General features: G+C 35.6%; 1 protein-coding gene across 2 annotated transcripts in view; it reads left to right on the top strand.

Annotated features, from left to right (window-relative positions):
• Positions 1 to 17,299, top strand: part of EML5 (EMAP like 5) — a 109,862-nt gene that overhangs the window by 74,575 nt on the left and 17,988 nt on the right. The window contains exons 27-31 of one of the 2 annotated variants that reach the window (XM_075103675.1): positions 131 to 257; positions 1,859 to 1,873; positions 15,017 to 15,095; positions 16,136 to 16,265; positions 16,946 to 17,040. In XM_075103675.1, the coding sequence (XP_074959776.1) occupies positions 131 to 257; positions 1,859 to 1,873; positions 15,017 to 15,095; positions 16,136 to 16,265; positions 16,946 to 17,040 (446 nt within the window). Of the gene's footprint in view, positions 1 to 130; positions 258 to 1,858; positions 1,874 to 15,016; positions 15,096 to 16,135; positions 16,266 to 16,945; positions 17,045 to 17,299 lie in introns of both variants that reach the window. The other variant, XM_075103674.1, reaches the window with a different exon arrangement.

The following is a 17,299-nucleotide window of genomic DNA, read 5'->3' as shown; positions in this document are numbered from 1 at the left end:
TATTTATGTTACTAATAATACATGGTATAATTGTTCTTGTAGTTCACTACATTGTTGAAAGCTGTACAAATTATGATTTAAATTTTTTCCTGGTATATTATTTTGATACTGTTCACTCTGACTTTGTTAGGTTATGACAGTGATGTGACAAGGGAAAATGAAATTAATTACACCATCAAAGCCTTATCAACAAACATTAGACCAATGTTTGGAATTAAGCCTCATCTGCAACAAAAGGAGCCAACCTTAGATGAAAGGTAATTGCTAAATTACAATTCTAGCCAAGGAAGCAATTTGAAAAGATGATTAATAGTAAAACACCATTGTATTGGAATATATCTACATCTTAAAAGGGTATGTATAAGAAAAGTGGAAATATTTCTTTGGAGAAAAAAAAAAGCCCACAACTTAAGAAAAGTCTTGCTTAAGGACTAGGCTTGCACCTCTTTTTCAGAAAGCACAAAAGATTACAAATTATGTATGCATATTATTAGGTTTGGGGAGTTTCTTGAGATAACTGAGTTATTTGTTGTTGTTTGATAATATGTTCTTTTTGAAACTTAAATACTGAGTGGTATCTAGTGATGGCACTATAGACATGAACCTGTACAATTGTTTTATTAAAAGACAGCTTTGAATTTTTTGTTTTTGACAACAAAGTAATCTGACTAATTCAGTTGTAATTTCTCCTTGCATTGTTTCTGTCTCCAGAGAGCTTCTACCTTTCTTTGAAAAATTCTGTCCACAGTGGTTCTGCAGACTGTATTAATGAGTCTTGGAAAATGAAGTTGACTGCTTTGCTGTGTTAGTTGCATTGCTTGGTCCAGTGTCATACGCTTTAGAACAGATGGGGGTGGGGAGCAGAGTAGAATAAGACCAGCAGGTAAAGTAGATGTGAAATAAGAAAAAGAATTTATAATCACTAGAACATTATCTGTTGTTGAATCTGCAGCTGAGCACAGGTCCCTGAAAGTTGTTGTTTGCTGTCAGCAAAATCGATATGGGTGGTGTGTGTGAGGGAGAAGGAAGGAGGGATTCCTAACATGATGCAGTGGCGATTGAGGAATGCTAGTATTAGAGAAGGTAGTGAGGAAAGCACAACACAGTATAATTAGGAGTAAGTATAGAGAGAAATAGCAGACTGGAAACTTCCTGCAGGAATGTGAGGAGTTATGTTACAATGCACATTCCTCTTTCCCCAGTGAAGCTGACGGATGTGTGATACCCTTGTTGAGGAATGCAGCCTCACGTTTGTGGGAGTTTTGGTGTTGTCTTTTGTTTTCAAGTTGTGTTGCTGAAGGAGAGAATGGATGCCTACAGAGAAAGCGGTGGCTCCCTGTCTTGCATTTAAACTGGAAAATGGTCTTTCTGTTTATTAATCAGATGTATTTTGATGTGGAAATCTAAAAGAATTGAAGTGCATGGTGTCAGTATTTTGGATTTATATTTACTCTTGTTAATGAAAGCTGTGATTGAAGATATTTTTTTTCAATGAAATTTTAAACCTCTTCTATTTCTTTCCATAATTGTTTCTGGAAGCTGAGTTGTGTTTTTCCGTTTCAAACAAAATACTACAGAATTAATTTAATTTAATAAGGTAACTAGGTTCTGATTTAAAATGCATGAAAATTCATGGAAGGATTCAATTGTCTGCATTGTTTAAAAGTTGGGGGCCCTAAAACTTCAGAGAGAAGTTTTTTGTGAAGAACAAAAACAATATGGTTACTGTATGCATTTTAACTTCTGTTCTGCTGAAGTGAATATAGTGTAAGATTGATAAATGTTTTAGTAAGTCTGCTTTCATAGATATTAATTTTTATTTTATCTTTCTTTCCCTTTCCTTTTGCTTCCTGTGAAGGCAGGGGGTAGTGAGGTAAGTTAATTTACACAAAGTCCAGGATCAAACGCATTTTAATAACTTAAGCTGCTTGGGAAAGTAGTTATACTTTGAGATAGAACTGAAGGCTTTAACTCTTTACTATTAAGTGGTAGCTTGTTAATTGGTAGAAAAGGGATAAGGGACAAAGAATAAGCCCAGTTCTCAGTCTGAAGAGAGATTTGTGGGTGCTAAATAAAGTATTTGGCAGAAGATGATCAAATCTCATCCTCTTGTCCTCAGTACTTCTGAGTGCCTAAGGAATGGCTTGACTTAAGCAGTTATAGTCAGAGAGCTTGCCTAACTGCAACAGGGTATTTGGGTGTACTGCTCAGAGTGTAGGTAGTACACCTGTGACATTCCATGTTATACATAGGCTTGTTATATTGACTGCCAACCGTTTCTTATAGTAACACTTTATTGGAATCTGTGTATTCTCAGGATCACAGGTGCACACCAGTGTAGAATGTGATTCTGAGAACATCTTTCAAGTAATTTTGATTTTGTGTATAAAGCAGATTCCTTATTGGAAAGTATCTCAACCTGTTTTACTCTTGAGCATAGGAAGAGTTTAATTCTCTGTGGGAGAAGATGGAGATAAATACTACCAGATAATTGACCTCTAAGGCTATGAGGAAAAACTTTAAAGACCATACCGAAAATGTACTTACTACTTAACATTTTTGACCTGACAGCTGAAGTTGAATTCATAAACCGTAGCTGAGTAGTGAAGTTCCCTCAGTGTAGAAAGAATATGATTTTTAGTATCCAGAGTATTAAATGAGGTAAACAATAAGAGAACACTAAAGGAAGAAGCATATCTGAAGTCTCATCTGTTTCCTACTTCACACAAAAGCATATTTGCAAGGCCAGGAGTTGTAGTCTGACACCGTGGCTTGGATATAGAGTCAGAAATTACTCAACTGGGTACCAGAAATTGAATTATTTTGATTCTAATGTTATTAGAAAGGTTAAGTTGATCTCACCTTTTATGCTGTAATTAGTAGGATGACATAGGAGACCAGAGTTTTAGGGCATTTAGTCTACCAGAAATTCAAATACACATCCCCAGGTGAGTCGAAAGAGTGTCACTCCATTTTGCTAAAGCTCTGCAGAAAGGAATGAAAAAGTCCCTTGGGTCAGAGAGGGAGAATAAGCAAAAGAGGCTGCAAAGCACTTGCAGTCTGGTGGGTAGGTAACTTCTCTGTGAAGTATGGAACATGGGATTCTGCTTCTGTTGTGGAATAATCATTTTCTAAATGTACAGTTGAAGAAAATACATGTTGTAAAGAAGGATTTAGAATTGAATGGAAGAAATAGTTTGCTGCACACAAAATGACAGCTTTCAGGCATAACTGTGTGCTGTTTTATTGCATAATTCCCATAATTAAAAAGCAGCTGGTTTAGTGGGCTCTAGTAGTAGAGAACACACATGACCAGAAGATGCAAGCTATAAAAGAATACAGCTGGCAGTAAGTTATTCCAATATGTCCCACTGATGCTGAGAAAGAAGGGAAATGGTAGCATGGTCCTGGTAGTGTTCAATCTTTGTTTTGGGACAGTAAGGAGAAATGAAGACCTACAAGACTGCATTAACTTCAAAGCTATTTCAGCTTGCTTTTGATTGTGTATTTGAAAACCATTATTTTTATTTGCTCTTGTAGGTTCCCATACAGGAATCTTCATGTTTTTTGGTAGTTCTGAAATTAAAATGAGATTGCTTTAGACACTTTCTTTTGAAATCTTAACTCAGCATTACCTCCATTACATGATATAATCATTTGAAAACATCAGCAGACAGTTGGCTACAGTTAATAAGTCTGAATGTTACCTTTAGCTTTCTTTTAGAAGTTAGTGGGACAGGTATTTTTTGAATATAAGAGGTGCTAGTGCTGTAAAAGTTGAATTATGTTAAAACCTTAAATTTCAGGTATGTGTTTTGAAAAACTATGGATGCTAGAACTCAAGATTTGATTCAGATTCAATTGGTTTAAGGTCTGCTTGCAGTGTAGTTTAAGGCTACTCCTACTAATGATATGCCATTCTCTAGTAGTAAAATTACTATAATATATCCTTGACGCTAGAATACTTATTTTAACTTCTGTTGAAAACACAAAATTGCATTGGCTGTGAAGTAGCACGTACGTCTGTAATTTAAAATATTTATAAGTCCTGAATAATAATGTAAAAATATAATATTTTAATGTGAAAAGATGTCTACTGTGTGTCTAATAGGATTGAGTAATATCTTTATGATATTCAGCAGCACAAAATAAATTGGAGAACTGCTTCCATCCTTTACTAAAAGTTCTCTACTAGTATGTGTTTGTGCTAGGTAAATGGCTTGGAAGAAAAATCCATCATGGATGGTTAATTTTGAAAACACTTCTGGCTCAGCTACTCCCTGAACTGCAAATCACTGGAGGTTGAGAGAATAATCTGGAGAATATTCCTCCATTCTTACTCTGTTCTTATACTCCCTGAAGAGTTCACTATTGTCACTGTCAGAGGGAGGATGCTGTGATTAATGTACCTTAGATAAGAATGGCTGTACCAAGAGATCTCAAAACTAAACAACCAGGAATACTGGTTTAATTTTTCACCATAAATTTACCACACTAAAGATCTGCAAGCAACTAAAACCTCTGAAGGAGTCTGACTCTCATAGTCACTGTACTGTTTTCTTAATACACATCATTACTCAGTCCATGTGCTGAGGCCTCTTGGACGGGAAGATCCCAATGTTTTATACCTCTTGAAAAATCTTCAGATGCTCTGCATCTACTCCCAGATGCAATTAAAAAACAGACATTGTGGCAAAATTGCTTTCAGTTTTTTATTTGGTCTTGAGGAATTTGTGTGTGTGTAGGACATATGCAAAAATACATAATCTGTTTTAGATCCTTGTGTATTCATAATAGGAAGGGAACTAACAAACTATTTACAAACTAGTCCTTTACTGACCCAGAAGTGAAGAATTTTTTTTACCTGATACAGACAGTAAATAAACTTAAATTGTACTTCCAAGGGGGTAAGAGACAGAGGAAGCTACTAAAATGAGGCTTCCTGTATCTGAACCTCACAATTATCACCTTGTAATTGCCACTGAAATTCAAATATTTTATACAAACTTATTCCATATGATTTGGATAAATTGATGGAATGCAATTATGTTTTTCTGCTTGCCAGTCTAGTGATTTGTGATATGAGTGTAAACAGCGCAAATTCAAAGTTGTTCTTGTAAAAAATCATCTTTGTCTTCTCCTTTAGTGCTGTCAACTTGCGTGATCTGGGAGAGGGGAGAAGCCAGGAATCAAAATGAAAAAATTAAAGCAAGGGGCTTCCTATTAGCAGCTGCTTCTTCTCTCTGTTCACCCTGTTTGCAGAATAAATTAGGTGACAGGAAAGTTTGAATTCTGACTTAATTTTTTTTTAACAGTTTCAGCAGAAGTAGGTCTTTTTGAAGCTCACCATTCTGTGAATCAGTTTCTGCACATTGGAGTGTACATTAGTGCAGTGCATTAACCTTCAGATTTAAACCCCTGAAATTTTTGGAGATTTCATTGGTCAGAAGCAAGAAGTTCATTATCATTAGTTACTTGTATTACTGTGTCTCTGAGCCCTAGTGATAGATTAGAACAACATTACGGTAAGGAATGGTCTCCCTTTACCAGATGGAGGTAATTATTTTTTCCTTCCAAAGCTGACCTGACTCATGTCTTTGAGGAAATCAAAAAGCCAATTACTGAAGTAACAACATGTCATGGTTCAGCCTTAGTCAGCAACTAAACACCACGCAGCCGCTCGCTCACTCCCCCCACCCCTGTGGGACGGGGGAGAGAATTGGAAGAGCAAAAGAACTTGTGGGTTGAGATAAGCACAGTTTAATAATTACAATAAGAATAATAATTATAATAATAATGATTATGATAATAATAAAAATAATTATGGTATAATAAAATGGAAAAGGGAAAAGAAAAAAAAAAAACCAGAAACATAAGTGATACAACCGCTCACCACCCGCCAACCAATGCTGCCCGTCCCCGAGCTGCGATTGCTTCCTCCCTCCCCTGGCCAGCCCCTCCCAGGTAACATACTCGGCATGACGCTACATGATATGGAATATCCCTTTGGCCAGTTTGAATCCGCTCTCTTAGCTGTGCCCCCTCCCCTCCCGGCTTCTTGTGCACCTGGCAGAGCATGGGAAGCTAGAAAAGTCCTTGACTCTAGTACAAGCGCTACCCAGCAACAACTAAAACATCGTAGTGTTATCAACATTGTTTTCATACTAAGTCCGAAGCACAGCACTATGCCAGCTGCAGTGAAGACAATTAACTCTATCCCAGCTAAAACCATGACACAAGGTTTACCAAATCATCTCGGGTTTTGAATGCAAAGAAAAAAACCCTATTTATTTAGTAACTAAGATAATCAGATACAACCAGGAAAGAAATGTCTAGAGTAACGATTGCATGGGCTAGCAATGAATGTTGCAAGATTTATATTTGGGTTATGATCTGTGTAGACTGACTTTACCAACAGAAGCTAAAAAGTTATGTGAGCAATATGTATTTATTGAAGATCTCAAGAAAAGGGTAACTGAAACACAGGCATATTGCTAGATAGGCTGAATACAGCTCCAGAAGTCTTGCGTATTTCAGAGATGAAGACAGAACAAAAGCCTTTTATGAAATCTGCTTTGTACCAATTAGGCATCCCATAGTATCTCCATGTATGTAAATATTTACCAGCTAACAGCTGGATACGTCACATGTGATCCATGTGGAAGATCTTGTTCCCTACTGAAATAATGAGATTTAAAAAATAGAACTGGAGACTAAAGAATTGAAACTGCCAAATGAAAGCTAAAAATTTTCCTCTGACTGTATGAATGTTTGGTTCGGCATACTCAGGAAAACTGTAAGAGAAAACTGCTCCATTCCTGGAGAAACTCCCATTTCCTCTACATAGTACTTATTCTGAAAAATAGCTGAAGATATTTGAATTCTGTAGTCCTTGAAGAGTGATGTATTACTGACTGTAACACCTGCTCGTGGTGCATTTGAATTTTATTGGGAGAAATGTTTTGGCTGTTGCCTGTATGAAGAAATAGTGCATCAGTGTTGCATTGCAGAATAAAGTTGGAACTACTTAGAAGAGCTTTAGTAAAACAAATCATTTTCATTGGGGGGAAAAATCCATTTGTAAGTTGGTAACACTGCTTTCTTAATTTTCTGGAAAGTTTTCCCTAACAGATGAGGGAAAGATAGTTTTGTTTCACCTATAAGTGAAAAAGACCGATAACTAGTGTCTTTGCAGTGGAATGGCTTGGTAGTTCTTAAAAGAAAAGCAAATCAAACCAAAGAAAGTAGATCTCCTGATCAGACTAATGTAAAGTGCCCATGCATAGTACAAATATTAGGAAGTAATCTCTACATGCCCATATATTCTGATGGTTAATAATAATTTTTTTGATAGTCAAAGTACAGGAGTATGCATCATACGTGACTAGAAAACCGATCCAGTGAAATGAAGTTGTGAAACAGAGGCCCAAGTATTTTCAGTCAACTTTATCTGAGTTAAATTATCATGAAAAAACAGTATATATCAGCAGTGCTCAGTACCCCACACGTTTTGACTAGCTGAGGTAATTGTATTTTAGTATAACAGTGTATTTTTATTAGTGAACTTGAACACTTCTACAGAGAGTTGACTGTTCTAGCCATCAGCTCATTTTGGGACATTAAACCTGCAAAACCTTTCTTTGAGTAATTCAGGTGGTGTGTTTGCCAGCTCTTTAAACACTTGACATACTTAAGAGGTTTTTGGGTCTGCTTCTCCTTTCTTTGTTTACAGTAGGAATCACTCCTAAGAATTATATTCTCATGCCAACACATGTTTATAGTTCCCATTTAAGTGAATGGGAGTTTTCTGAACAAATACTAGATCTACATAGCCCATGAAGTTGTGAATAATGCCCTTGTTGTAAAAAAACAAAACAGTCAATAATTCTTTGTACGAATAATTCACTGATACCTAACTTTCAGCAAAACTTGTATAAGTAATCCTTTTCTCTTTCCCGCCTGCTGCTGAAAAGAGGTTCCAGGTAATGCTTTTACTTTGCTATCTAGTCCATATTTTACTGTCATCTACCATTTTCCTTAAAAAGCCATCTGTCACGTTGGGTGCTATACCATGCTCCTCTCACTCTTCAGAATATTGCTGTATTACAAATTTTAAACTTACGTGTGTTCACTGTATTTCTGTTCCCTACAATAAGCTAGAAATTTATTTGCCTACCAATATAAAATTAACTACATGGACCATTAAACTTGCCTGTGTTTTACAAGTAATATAGACAATAATATTCATGAAATTATAGGGACTAACACTCTTTCCTGTCCCTAGTGGACAGCTGTCTGCCTCAGAGGTGGATTGTTTTGCATTTGATGGGACAGTTACACTTGATATGTCAAGGTGTATGTGTTGCTAAATTATTTAGGTATTAGATGGCCTATATCCACATTAGTGCATACAAAGTGGCACTTACTACTTATTGGACATGTGAAAATAATTATGACTAGTCATTGTCAAGAAGCAGTATTTAAAAACAACTAGGTTTCATTATCTTCTAATGGAAATCAAACCTCTAAAGTTTCACAAGTGACTGAAAATCTTACCAAGAATGAATGGAAATAACTCCTCCTTACTTTTAAAATTAATTCTCTACTTCATGCTTGCCAGCACCTTTTGGGTAGAGCAGTGAAAGGTGCTTCATGCTGAAGGCTAGTGCAACAGCAACTGCTAAGTTCTCTGCAAGTCCCCCAAAGTATGAGGTGCAGCTGTGGTGACCCTCACAGGAAGGGACATTGTCTTTTGTACCAACAGCTATAATTTGCTGTATGAAATCATGTCCAAAGTAACATCTGAATTTTTAAAACAGAAATAAAATATTATCATTGACATCGTCATAAGTTACCATGGAACTCAAAGAATTGTCGGCAGTTTATATTAACCACAGAAGACCATCCCTGGTTCTGTTAATAACTTTAGAAACTCAGTAGAAGTAATAAAATAGGGACCGAAATACAACATCATACAAGACAACATGGATAAGAGTATCAGTAATATTGAAACTATATCTAAAACAATGAAAAAGGGATTTATTTGTTTCAAAAACTACTTCTGAATGCTTGTATTCCATTTTTATGGTCTCATGACAAGAAATAATAAAATATATATACCGATTGGACTTGATGATCCTAGAGGTCTGTTCCAACCTTAATGATTCTATGATTCTATTTTCATGTTGAAAATTAAGTGCCAATATTAAGGTATTTATTTCCCCTGTGATAGATGGCTGGAACCTTCCTTCCACATGTTCAAACCGACCCCATCTATATGTACATTCACCCCAAAATGTTATTCATGCTTTCCTTCCCATCTTTTGCACACAGTTTTTGAGCATGCAGGCAGTGATCCATGCAGGTGTATGACCACTGAGTTGTATATGCCATTAGTCGCTTTCCTGCACATTAAACAGCAAATGAAAAATATCTTCAGCTTTTGTACATTTAAAAAAAAAAGCACTTGGAAAATGTATTCTGGTGTCCCTCAACATTCCTGCTTTTAAATGCACAAGTTGTTGTCTTGAAACATAATTGGGAAAAAATACATGCATGCTTGTAATTTGCATTCCCGTTCCACTGCTCTGAATCAATGCAGAGTTAGTCTGTCATAAATGAGTACTTGTATAAACTGTTTAGGTGAGCTGTGAGATAAAATAACTTAGTATAAATTGTCAAGAAGTTTTATTGACCAATGTACAGTCACTTTATTCTTTTGTATGCTAATGTACAAACGTAAATGTACTCTAATGATGGCCTAAGGATGGATATCAACCTATATTTGTACCTGTTTATCTGTACAGCCTTTAAATATGGATGGTCTTTTCAAATGGTTGTATAATGTGAGTTTGTTTTACCTCTTCTCCCATTCTGTCACAAGGATTAGGAAAGAGTAAATGTTATACGAATGCCACATTGTACATCTAAGCAGCAGAGAAATCTTCACTTCCAGTCGGTTCAGTTAACATAAACCTGTGTCAGCACCATGTCCTTTCAAGTTTTTACTGCTTTCATGAAACTTTAGAGCAGGAGAACATATCTGATTAATTTTTCCACTTTTCTTCCTCTTTCAGGTACATAAATGAAATAAGGGAGGGGGAGGGGAGGGAGAAAAGCTAGCTTGTGTGTTCTGTGATAAATGCGAGGGTGGTGAGTAGAAGAAGGGCTCTTTATGCTGTGTTTTATCAGTTTCTAGAGCAACAGTAATAACACTGTTGCTGGATTGTCCACAAGTCTGAAATTAAAAATATGACATCTTTGGAAGCATTATGGAGTGAGCAGGGTGGGGATTGGGCAGTTTTGCCTAATCTTCCCCTACCACCATCTGTAAAGCAGAACTGACATCCAGTGATGGAGCCTACAGCCCTTGCATGCTGCCTGCATGCTCAGCACTGGTGTTCTCACCCACTTCTACTCCAGAGCTGCCTGGATACCTGTGGTCATCAAGTTTCCTACTGCTGTTAAGCTTGGTTTTGGCCTTTTTTTTTTTTCTTTTCTTCTTCCAGGGAAAAACCTGTTGAACTTACTTTTCATTTTCTTTACCTCAAATATGTAACTACAGGGTTTTCCTCTGCTGTTTTAGATGTATCCTTTTTATTTCCTTGAATCTCCCCTGACCTATGCAGTCCTTTCTGTCTCTGATTTTTATGTATCTTTGCAACAGCAGTCAAACAGCAGTAGCCTCTGACATCTGGGAAATGTACACTGTTCCTCCTAAATAACAGTGTTTCTGGGAATGCCTGTTTTTTTTCTTAGAAACTCTAAATTGAGATGGGCGTAAAAATATTCTTATGGATAGATTGTTAGGAATTGTCCTAAGAGAATTGGACTCAGTTCCGTACAGTTTGGAGTTCTTGCTTTAGATCAGGTGGGTTTTTCTGTTGGTAATGCATAGTAGTCTCTTGCCTTGGATCCAAAATCTTAATTTCCGCTTCACAGATTTTTTTTTTTTTTTTAAAGTGGCATTAGTTACTGATATGCTGCTTACTCTGCTGTTCAAGGGAGTAGAGAAATTTATGCAAAATTACTAGATCTAGAATCTGACATTCTTGTTGCATGTGCTGGCTGCAATGTAGCCTAAAGGAAGCTACACTTAAAGATTTCCTTGCTATCTGAAAAACCATCAAAAATTATGCTTCTTTCTCAGCTAGGATGACTCTTTGGAACTGTAAGAGGAGTGTATCTTTTTCTACTTTCCTTTCTTCAAGAAGGTTAGGATTTTTCTGCTGGTGTGTGTGTGTAGGCTGGCAGTCATATCTTGGGTGTTGGTACTTCACAGCTGAGGAAGGTAGCATTGTGATTTCCTTTTTAGTCCTTATATGTCATTGACAGCTGGATTTCTTTTCCTCCAGAAGCCTTTTGAGTTCTACAACATGCCAGTAGAAGCAGCATGCACAACAAACAGCATGCCAGTCTCACATTTCTCCAATACTCTCTACTGGACTTGCTGTTTGATTTTAACAGCTGCTGCATGGGATGAGAGAAGAAGTAACATGACAGTGGAAAACTCATGAACATTGATACTCTTTATTATAGGTTCCTCTTTTTTTCCCCCCTCTCTGATTCTCAGGGAAGCTAATGTTTAGGACCAACAGAATCCCTGGTATACAATCTTTCAACTTCCAGCATTTCAGCATTGTTCCTGGTTTCCATGTTTAAAAAGAGAAAGGTGTATGTTGTGTTTGCTTAATTTAAAAAGGGATTAAAGTCAACATTCTGTAAGTGTTTTTTAAGGAACCACTTTTATATAAGTGTTTTTTGAGGTGGTACTTGCATTTATAAGTGTGCTCCTAGTTACCTAATAAATGAGCAGCAATTATGGAGCTATCAAAGGAATTAAGGAACTTAGTTTATTACTTTGAATTATAATCAATGGGTTGGAAAACGTTGGTTAGCAACTCTTAATGTCATTAACCTGTAACACAAATCAGGTATTAAATGTATTTCAATAACTATAATTCTTAGCCATAAAATAACAGAATATGTAGAATCATGAGTACGTGCAATTCATTTGTTAACCCTGTTCATTCTTCAAAGACTTTTGATTGCACAGGCAGAGAACTGGTTGTTATTTCGCCATTTAACTTCAGAGATTGTAAGTACTAGAATCTGTTCAATTTTAAGCAGTACTTATATTCATATTAAAAAACAATCAAACAAACAAAGCTTTATTTGTTAATATTTTGGGAGGTCAGTGGTGAGTGTGACCATTTTGAAAAAGATACTGGAAAAAAAAGTTCTTCTATATGAGAGAAATCTTCATGTAAATTTACCTCAGATATTTGATGAAGCTGTCTGATTCCTGCTCTTCACCCCCCAGCAAATTTTAATTGAATCCAGGCTGTATTATTTTCTCTCTTTCTGTCTCTTCATTTACTTGAAAGAATAGGGCAGGTTTTTATTGTCTGTATCACTGAAGTGCTTTCAGAAAGCCCATTCCCCAAGTTGAATATGTGCCTTTCAATTTTTGTTCATGAATTTCAGTAGTTTTACTTGATTGAATTTGATTCAATTTGAGTAGCACACAGTGATAAGCAGGTTTATATGGCACTGGGAGATACCTGTTACCTCTTGATCAGTGAATTTGTGGCTGAAATTGCTCATCTACTATGAAGGTAGGGAACAAATATGGTGAAAGATTATTTTCCTTTGCAAAACTTTAGATGACCTCCATATATACTTAATATGATAAACTTTAAACTTTGTGGCCTATTGGGAGCATTTTATGTTGAAACTTCTAAATAAAAGTGTAGTTTCTTTATTTTTTTTAAATTAAAAATGATAATTTTATTGTACTTAGTGATACTATTGTAATATGACAGGCTAGATGGGAGGATGCTAGGAGTCAGTGATGATAGGGCAGAAGAGAAGAAAGGACTTGGAAAATAGCTGGGAAGGCTGGGAATTTCGCATCCAGTATAAGACCTGGGAAGAGCTGGTTGAGAGACAGTAGTAATTCAACAGTGGTCCTGAAATGGGATGTTGGGATTGTTGACAGAAATCAGGTGTATTCCTTGCTTCCTGTACTGGCCAACACACATGTGTAGATAATGAGGGCAGCCCAGACCATGCTTGCTTTGCTTTTCTTCCTCTTTTCCAAATGTTAGGAGAACACTCTTTCACCTTCACAGACTAAGGGGCAGGATGCTATGGCTGTGAGCTAGGTTCAGGCTATAACTGAAAAAGAAATTCAAATGCCTTGCTTTCCTGTCTCGAGGTAATGTGAATTCCTTCTAACCAGGGACCTCAGAGAGGAAAAAAAGATCTGTAACTGAGGACCTTTGAGACTGAAGTCTGGGGGTACATTCCTACCAGACATATCTCAAGCAGGACTGAAAGAGTATATTTAAATGTTGCAGTCTTTTAATATCTGTCTCTGAACAAGGTGACCTTTAGTGAATATCCACATTGGACTCCTTTTCTGACTGCATTGCTATATATGCTAGCTGTCCCCAGATTTTGCCTTTACTGCTGGTTTACTTGAAGTCTGTTTTCCAAGACTAAGAATTTTAGAGTAGCAAAAAACAAGTGTTAGACTAGCATTCTTTGTGAAATTATACAAGTCTTTCTCCATACTTTAATTAGTGTTCTCTGTTTTAATTAGCACTTATTTATGAATGAATATGAAATATGAGCCTTAGTTATTTTCCTTCATGCCTTGAATTTTCTGTTTAACTTTATTATTGCATACTTTGGTAAGGATTTGTTTAATACAGCCCATATTCCCTCCCTGTAAAAAGACTCATTAACTATCCAATGTAAAGTAGCAATATTTCTTTTTAGAACTGGATTTGGATTTTCGGTTGTAAAGATTTTACATTTCGTAAATGTACAAATCTTTTGGTGATGGGACATTAAATTGTACTAAAATTAGGCAAGGAAAATGGAGGAATAAAGCTCAGAAGATGGTATTTTATTTTAATAACTGAAAAAATACTTTCAAATGTAGTTCAAAATATACAGCATACAAACGAATCATATTCTATTCATCTTAGAAAAGACACGGTGATTATTTTACATCAAAATCATCATTTAAGAGCAGAGACGGCATTAAAAAGTACTTCATACTAAAAAGGGAATATGAAAGAGAGCTCACCTGTTGCTTTATGTGTAATATTAGTTTGTCATGCTACCTACTGTATTAAATAATCTGGACTTCATTGAATCAGGATGCAGTATTTATTTTTAAATGAATCGTACATCTTACGGGTCAAACCTACGGATTTCTTTTTGTGGCCACATATGCTGTGTATACAGAATCAATAACCAATGCTCCTGCAAATTCCTGAAAATAACTGCATAATTTTGATAAACAAAATATATTTGTTTATATTTTTCTTTATGTATGAACAATTGAACATGGTCTGAAAGATAGGTTACAGGTCCTTATCAAACACATCTAGTTGAGATTTCTTAAATCTGGACTATTCAGAGCAGTGGAACATAAGTTATAGCTAACATTCATGCATTTGCATGGTGCTGGTTTACTTCCAACTAAGTGCTGATCAATAACCTGTTTCTGTTGATGTGAGAGTGAATGGGCAGGAGTGCCTGGGATTCTTCACAAACTATTACAAAAATAAGAAAAGGTAGGGCCTGCTGAAGGCATTTGGGAACAGGAATTGTTGTCTCAAGTATTTAGGTTAATCAGGTATGCCTTTAAAGTTTATCCAATAAAAATTGCTACAGAGAAGAAGAAAGTACTTTAACAATGTAACATGAAAAAGCTGAGAATATTATATCAGTGGTCATTAGTTGTAAAACAAGCTTTTGCATTAACCTCATTGATTTTTGAAGAATTGTTGGAAAACCTAATGTGTTAAACAAAGGTGGGGTTTTTGGTATGTGTGTTTTGGTTTTTTTTCCTTTTATAGAGTTATTTTATAGATGAATACAAATGCCAGTTAAGCAGGATAGGGCTATGTTTTCCGTATGCAGTACAGGTTGGAAGGTACTGTGTTAGTATGGAATGGGTGACGGACAGCCTTCTCTTATTCACAGTTCTTTATTTCAGACCACCAGTTAGTAGGGCATTGCCACAGCCTGAGAAACTTCAGACAAATAATGTTGGGAAAAAAAAGAGACCTATAGAGGTAAGACAAACACTGATCTCCCCTTCTTCTCCTAGAATTTTTTTTTGGCAAGAAATTGACACAGTTGTGGGCACACTAAATGTTTGTTTCATTTTAAATGTATGAAAGTTGGAAATATTGAATAGTGAGTAAATAGACATGCAAAAGAAGTGGAAATTTTTTTTCATAAATCTAAAAAAGCCTCATATTACTTTTACCTGCAAATTAAATGGAACACAACTTAATTCTTATTAATAATAAATGTTTTTAAATGCAGTGTGTAGAAAGCATTATGTCCTGTTTAGATAACTGGATTGTTAATGGGTGTATTATCGCTAATAAAACTAAACACCTTTTGCTGCAAATCTTTTTAAAATTTCTTTTAAATCTTAATTTAAAATTCACCATTGTTAACAGTCTTAAATGCAATAATTTTTAAAAGTCTGTTAATGATGCCTTTAGCTTGGGCACGGGGTGGGGGTGGGGGTCATTACATGGCCAAAGCAAATAAATATACTCACTTTTGATTAATCTGAAATGGAAATTTCCTCTGATATGAAACAAAATGTTTGGTATAGCATAATAAACAGCCTTTTGCCATCAGTGTTCTAGAAGTTTTAGACTGTAATTCAGCTTTCTTAATTGCCAGCTGGTATTAAATTGTAGACCAATGTTTGTAATTCTTTGTTTCTTAGTATCTTCTGCATCAGAAGAGCTGTATTCTTCTTGGCTCACTTTTTGATTTATATGCATGTGTATGAGTATTTCTTTCTGTGTATATATACACGTGTGTGTGTCTATACACATATAAATCTTGTACAGCATCCACCGAACAGAGATGGTAGCATGGCATGACTGTGTACGGCAAGAATGAGCACCAATGTAAGCTGACAGGGAAGACAGGATTTCAGTTTCTGTTGGTCTGAGACATCATTAAACTCCTTTTCCTTTTCCTTTACTGCATGAGGACATATTTGAAAAATAAAATCCAGGAAAAGATTGTGAAGTTCCTAATTGCTTTAAGGTTTTGAGCATCTAATAGATGTAAATATCTTTTTTAGGACCTAATTTTGGAGCTGGTATTTGGGTATCGAGGCAAGGACTGCAGAAACAATGTGCACTATTTGAATGATGGTGCTGATGTAATATATCATACCGCGTCTATTGGGATCTTGTATAATGTGGCAACAGGTAGGAGAATACCCACTTGAGAAAAAATGTTTCTTCACATATATGGAGTTACAGTTTATGAAGTAACTGGTATGCTTCAAATCATATAAGGATATGGGAAAATTGTTATTATTTGTTGCTGAAAATTCAGTCTGTAGAGATGATTCATAATAGTTGCATAAGCAAACTAAATATATTGGAAATGTTTCTGGTGACTGAATTTTGAAGGATGTAAAGAGTATTTTGCTATTAACTTTCTGAAATTTGCTTTTTAAAATTATCACAGAAACTAAAATGGCCGAACAATGGGGTCATTGTAGTTGCCTATTGTTTTTTCTAAGGATAAGCTAATAATTTTTTATTTGGTTGACTTTTCAGTGTTCCATATCACATACGTTCATTCCCAGAAACCAATTTAGTTTAGATAACTCAGACCTTTTAAAGAGTAACACAATGCCATTTGTTTCTGTGATATTTAAGCAACTTGGTGTAGAAAACTTGAGAGAGTAGTTGGAGTTACTGAGTGCTATGTGTTAAAATCAAGATAATAAATCGGGAGTTTCTGTTTCCTGGTTTTAAGCTCCAAACTGCAACATCACCGTGATGCTGTTTTCTAACAAATATTATTAAATTTCCAAACATTAACCACGTCTATATGTGTATAAAAGTTTTAAAGCTGGACTTCTTAATATTTTTTTTAGGCTCTCAGTCTTTTTACCAGGAACACAATGATGATATTTTGTGCCTCACTGTAAATCAGCACCCCAAGTTTACCAACATAGTGGCAACTGGGCAAGTAGGTATGTTTGTATTTTTGTAAAAAAAAAATTAACATCAGAGCATGCAATTAGGGCCTTGTGAGTTCATGATAAATCACAAAAATAGTTGATTATGCTATCTCCGTTTGTATGAGTGTTACTCAGTTACCTGTCCTCTTTATATGTTTCTTTGAGTGTAATTTAATAAAGTTGAACAAAAAACATTGAGGCATGAGAGAAGATTACGCTTATCTTTTGTTTGGAGTGTTATAAAAAATATTTTTTTAGAAATCTTAA

Source organism: Phalacrocorax aristotelis, chromosome 9 (assembly GCF_949628215.1).
Source record: "Phalacrocorax aristotelis chromosome 9, bGulAri2.1, whole genome shotgun sequence".
Classification (NCBI taxonomy): domain Eukaryota; kingdom Metazoa; phylum Chordata; class Aves; order Suliformes; family Phalacrocoracidae; genus Phalacrocorax; species Phalacrocorax aristotelis.
The sequence above is the reverse complement of the archived record's forward strand: the minus strand, read 5'-3'. Positions and strand labels throughout refer to the sequence as shown.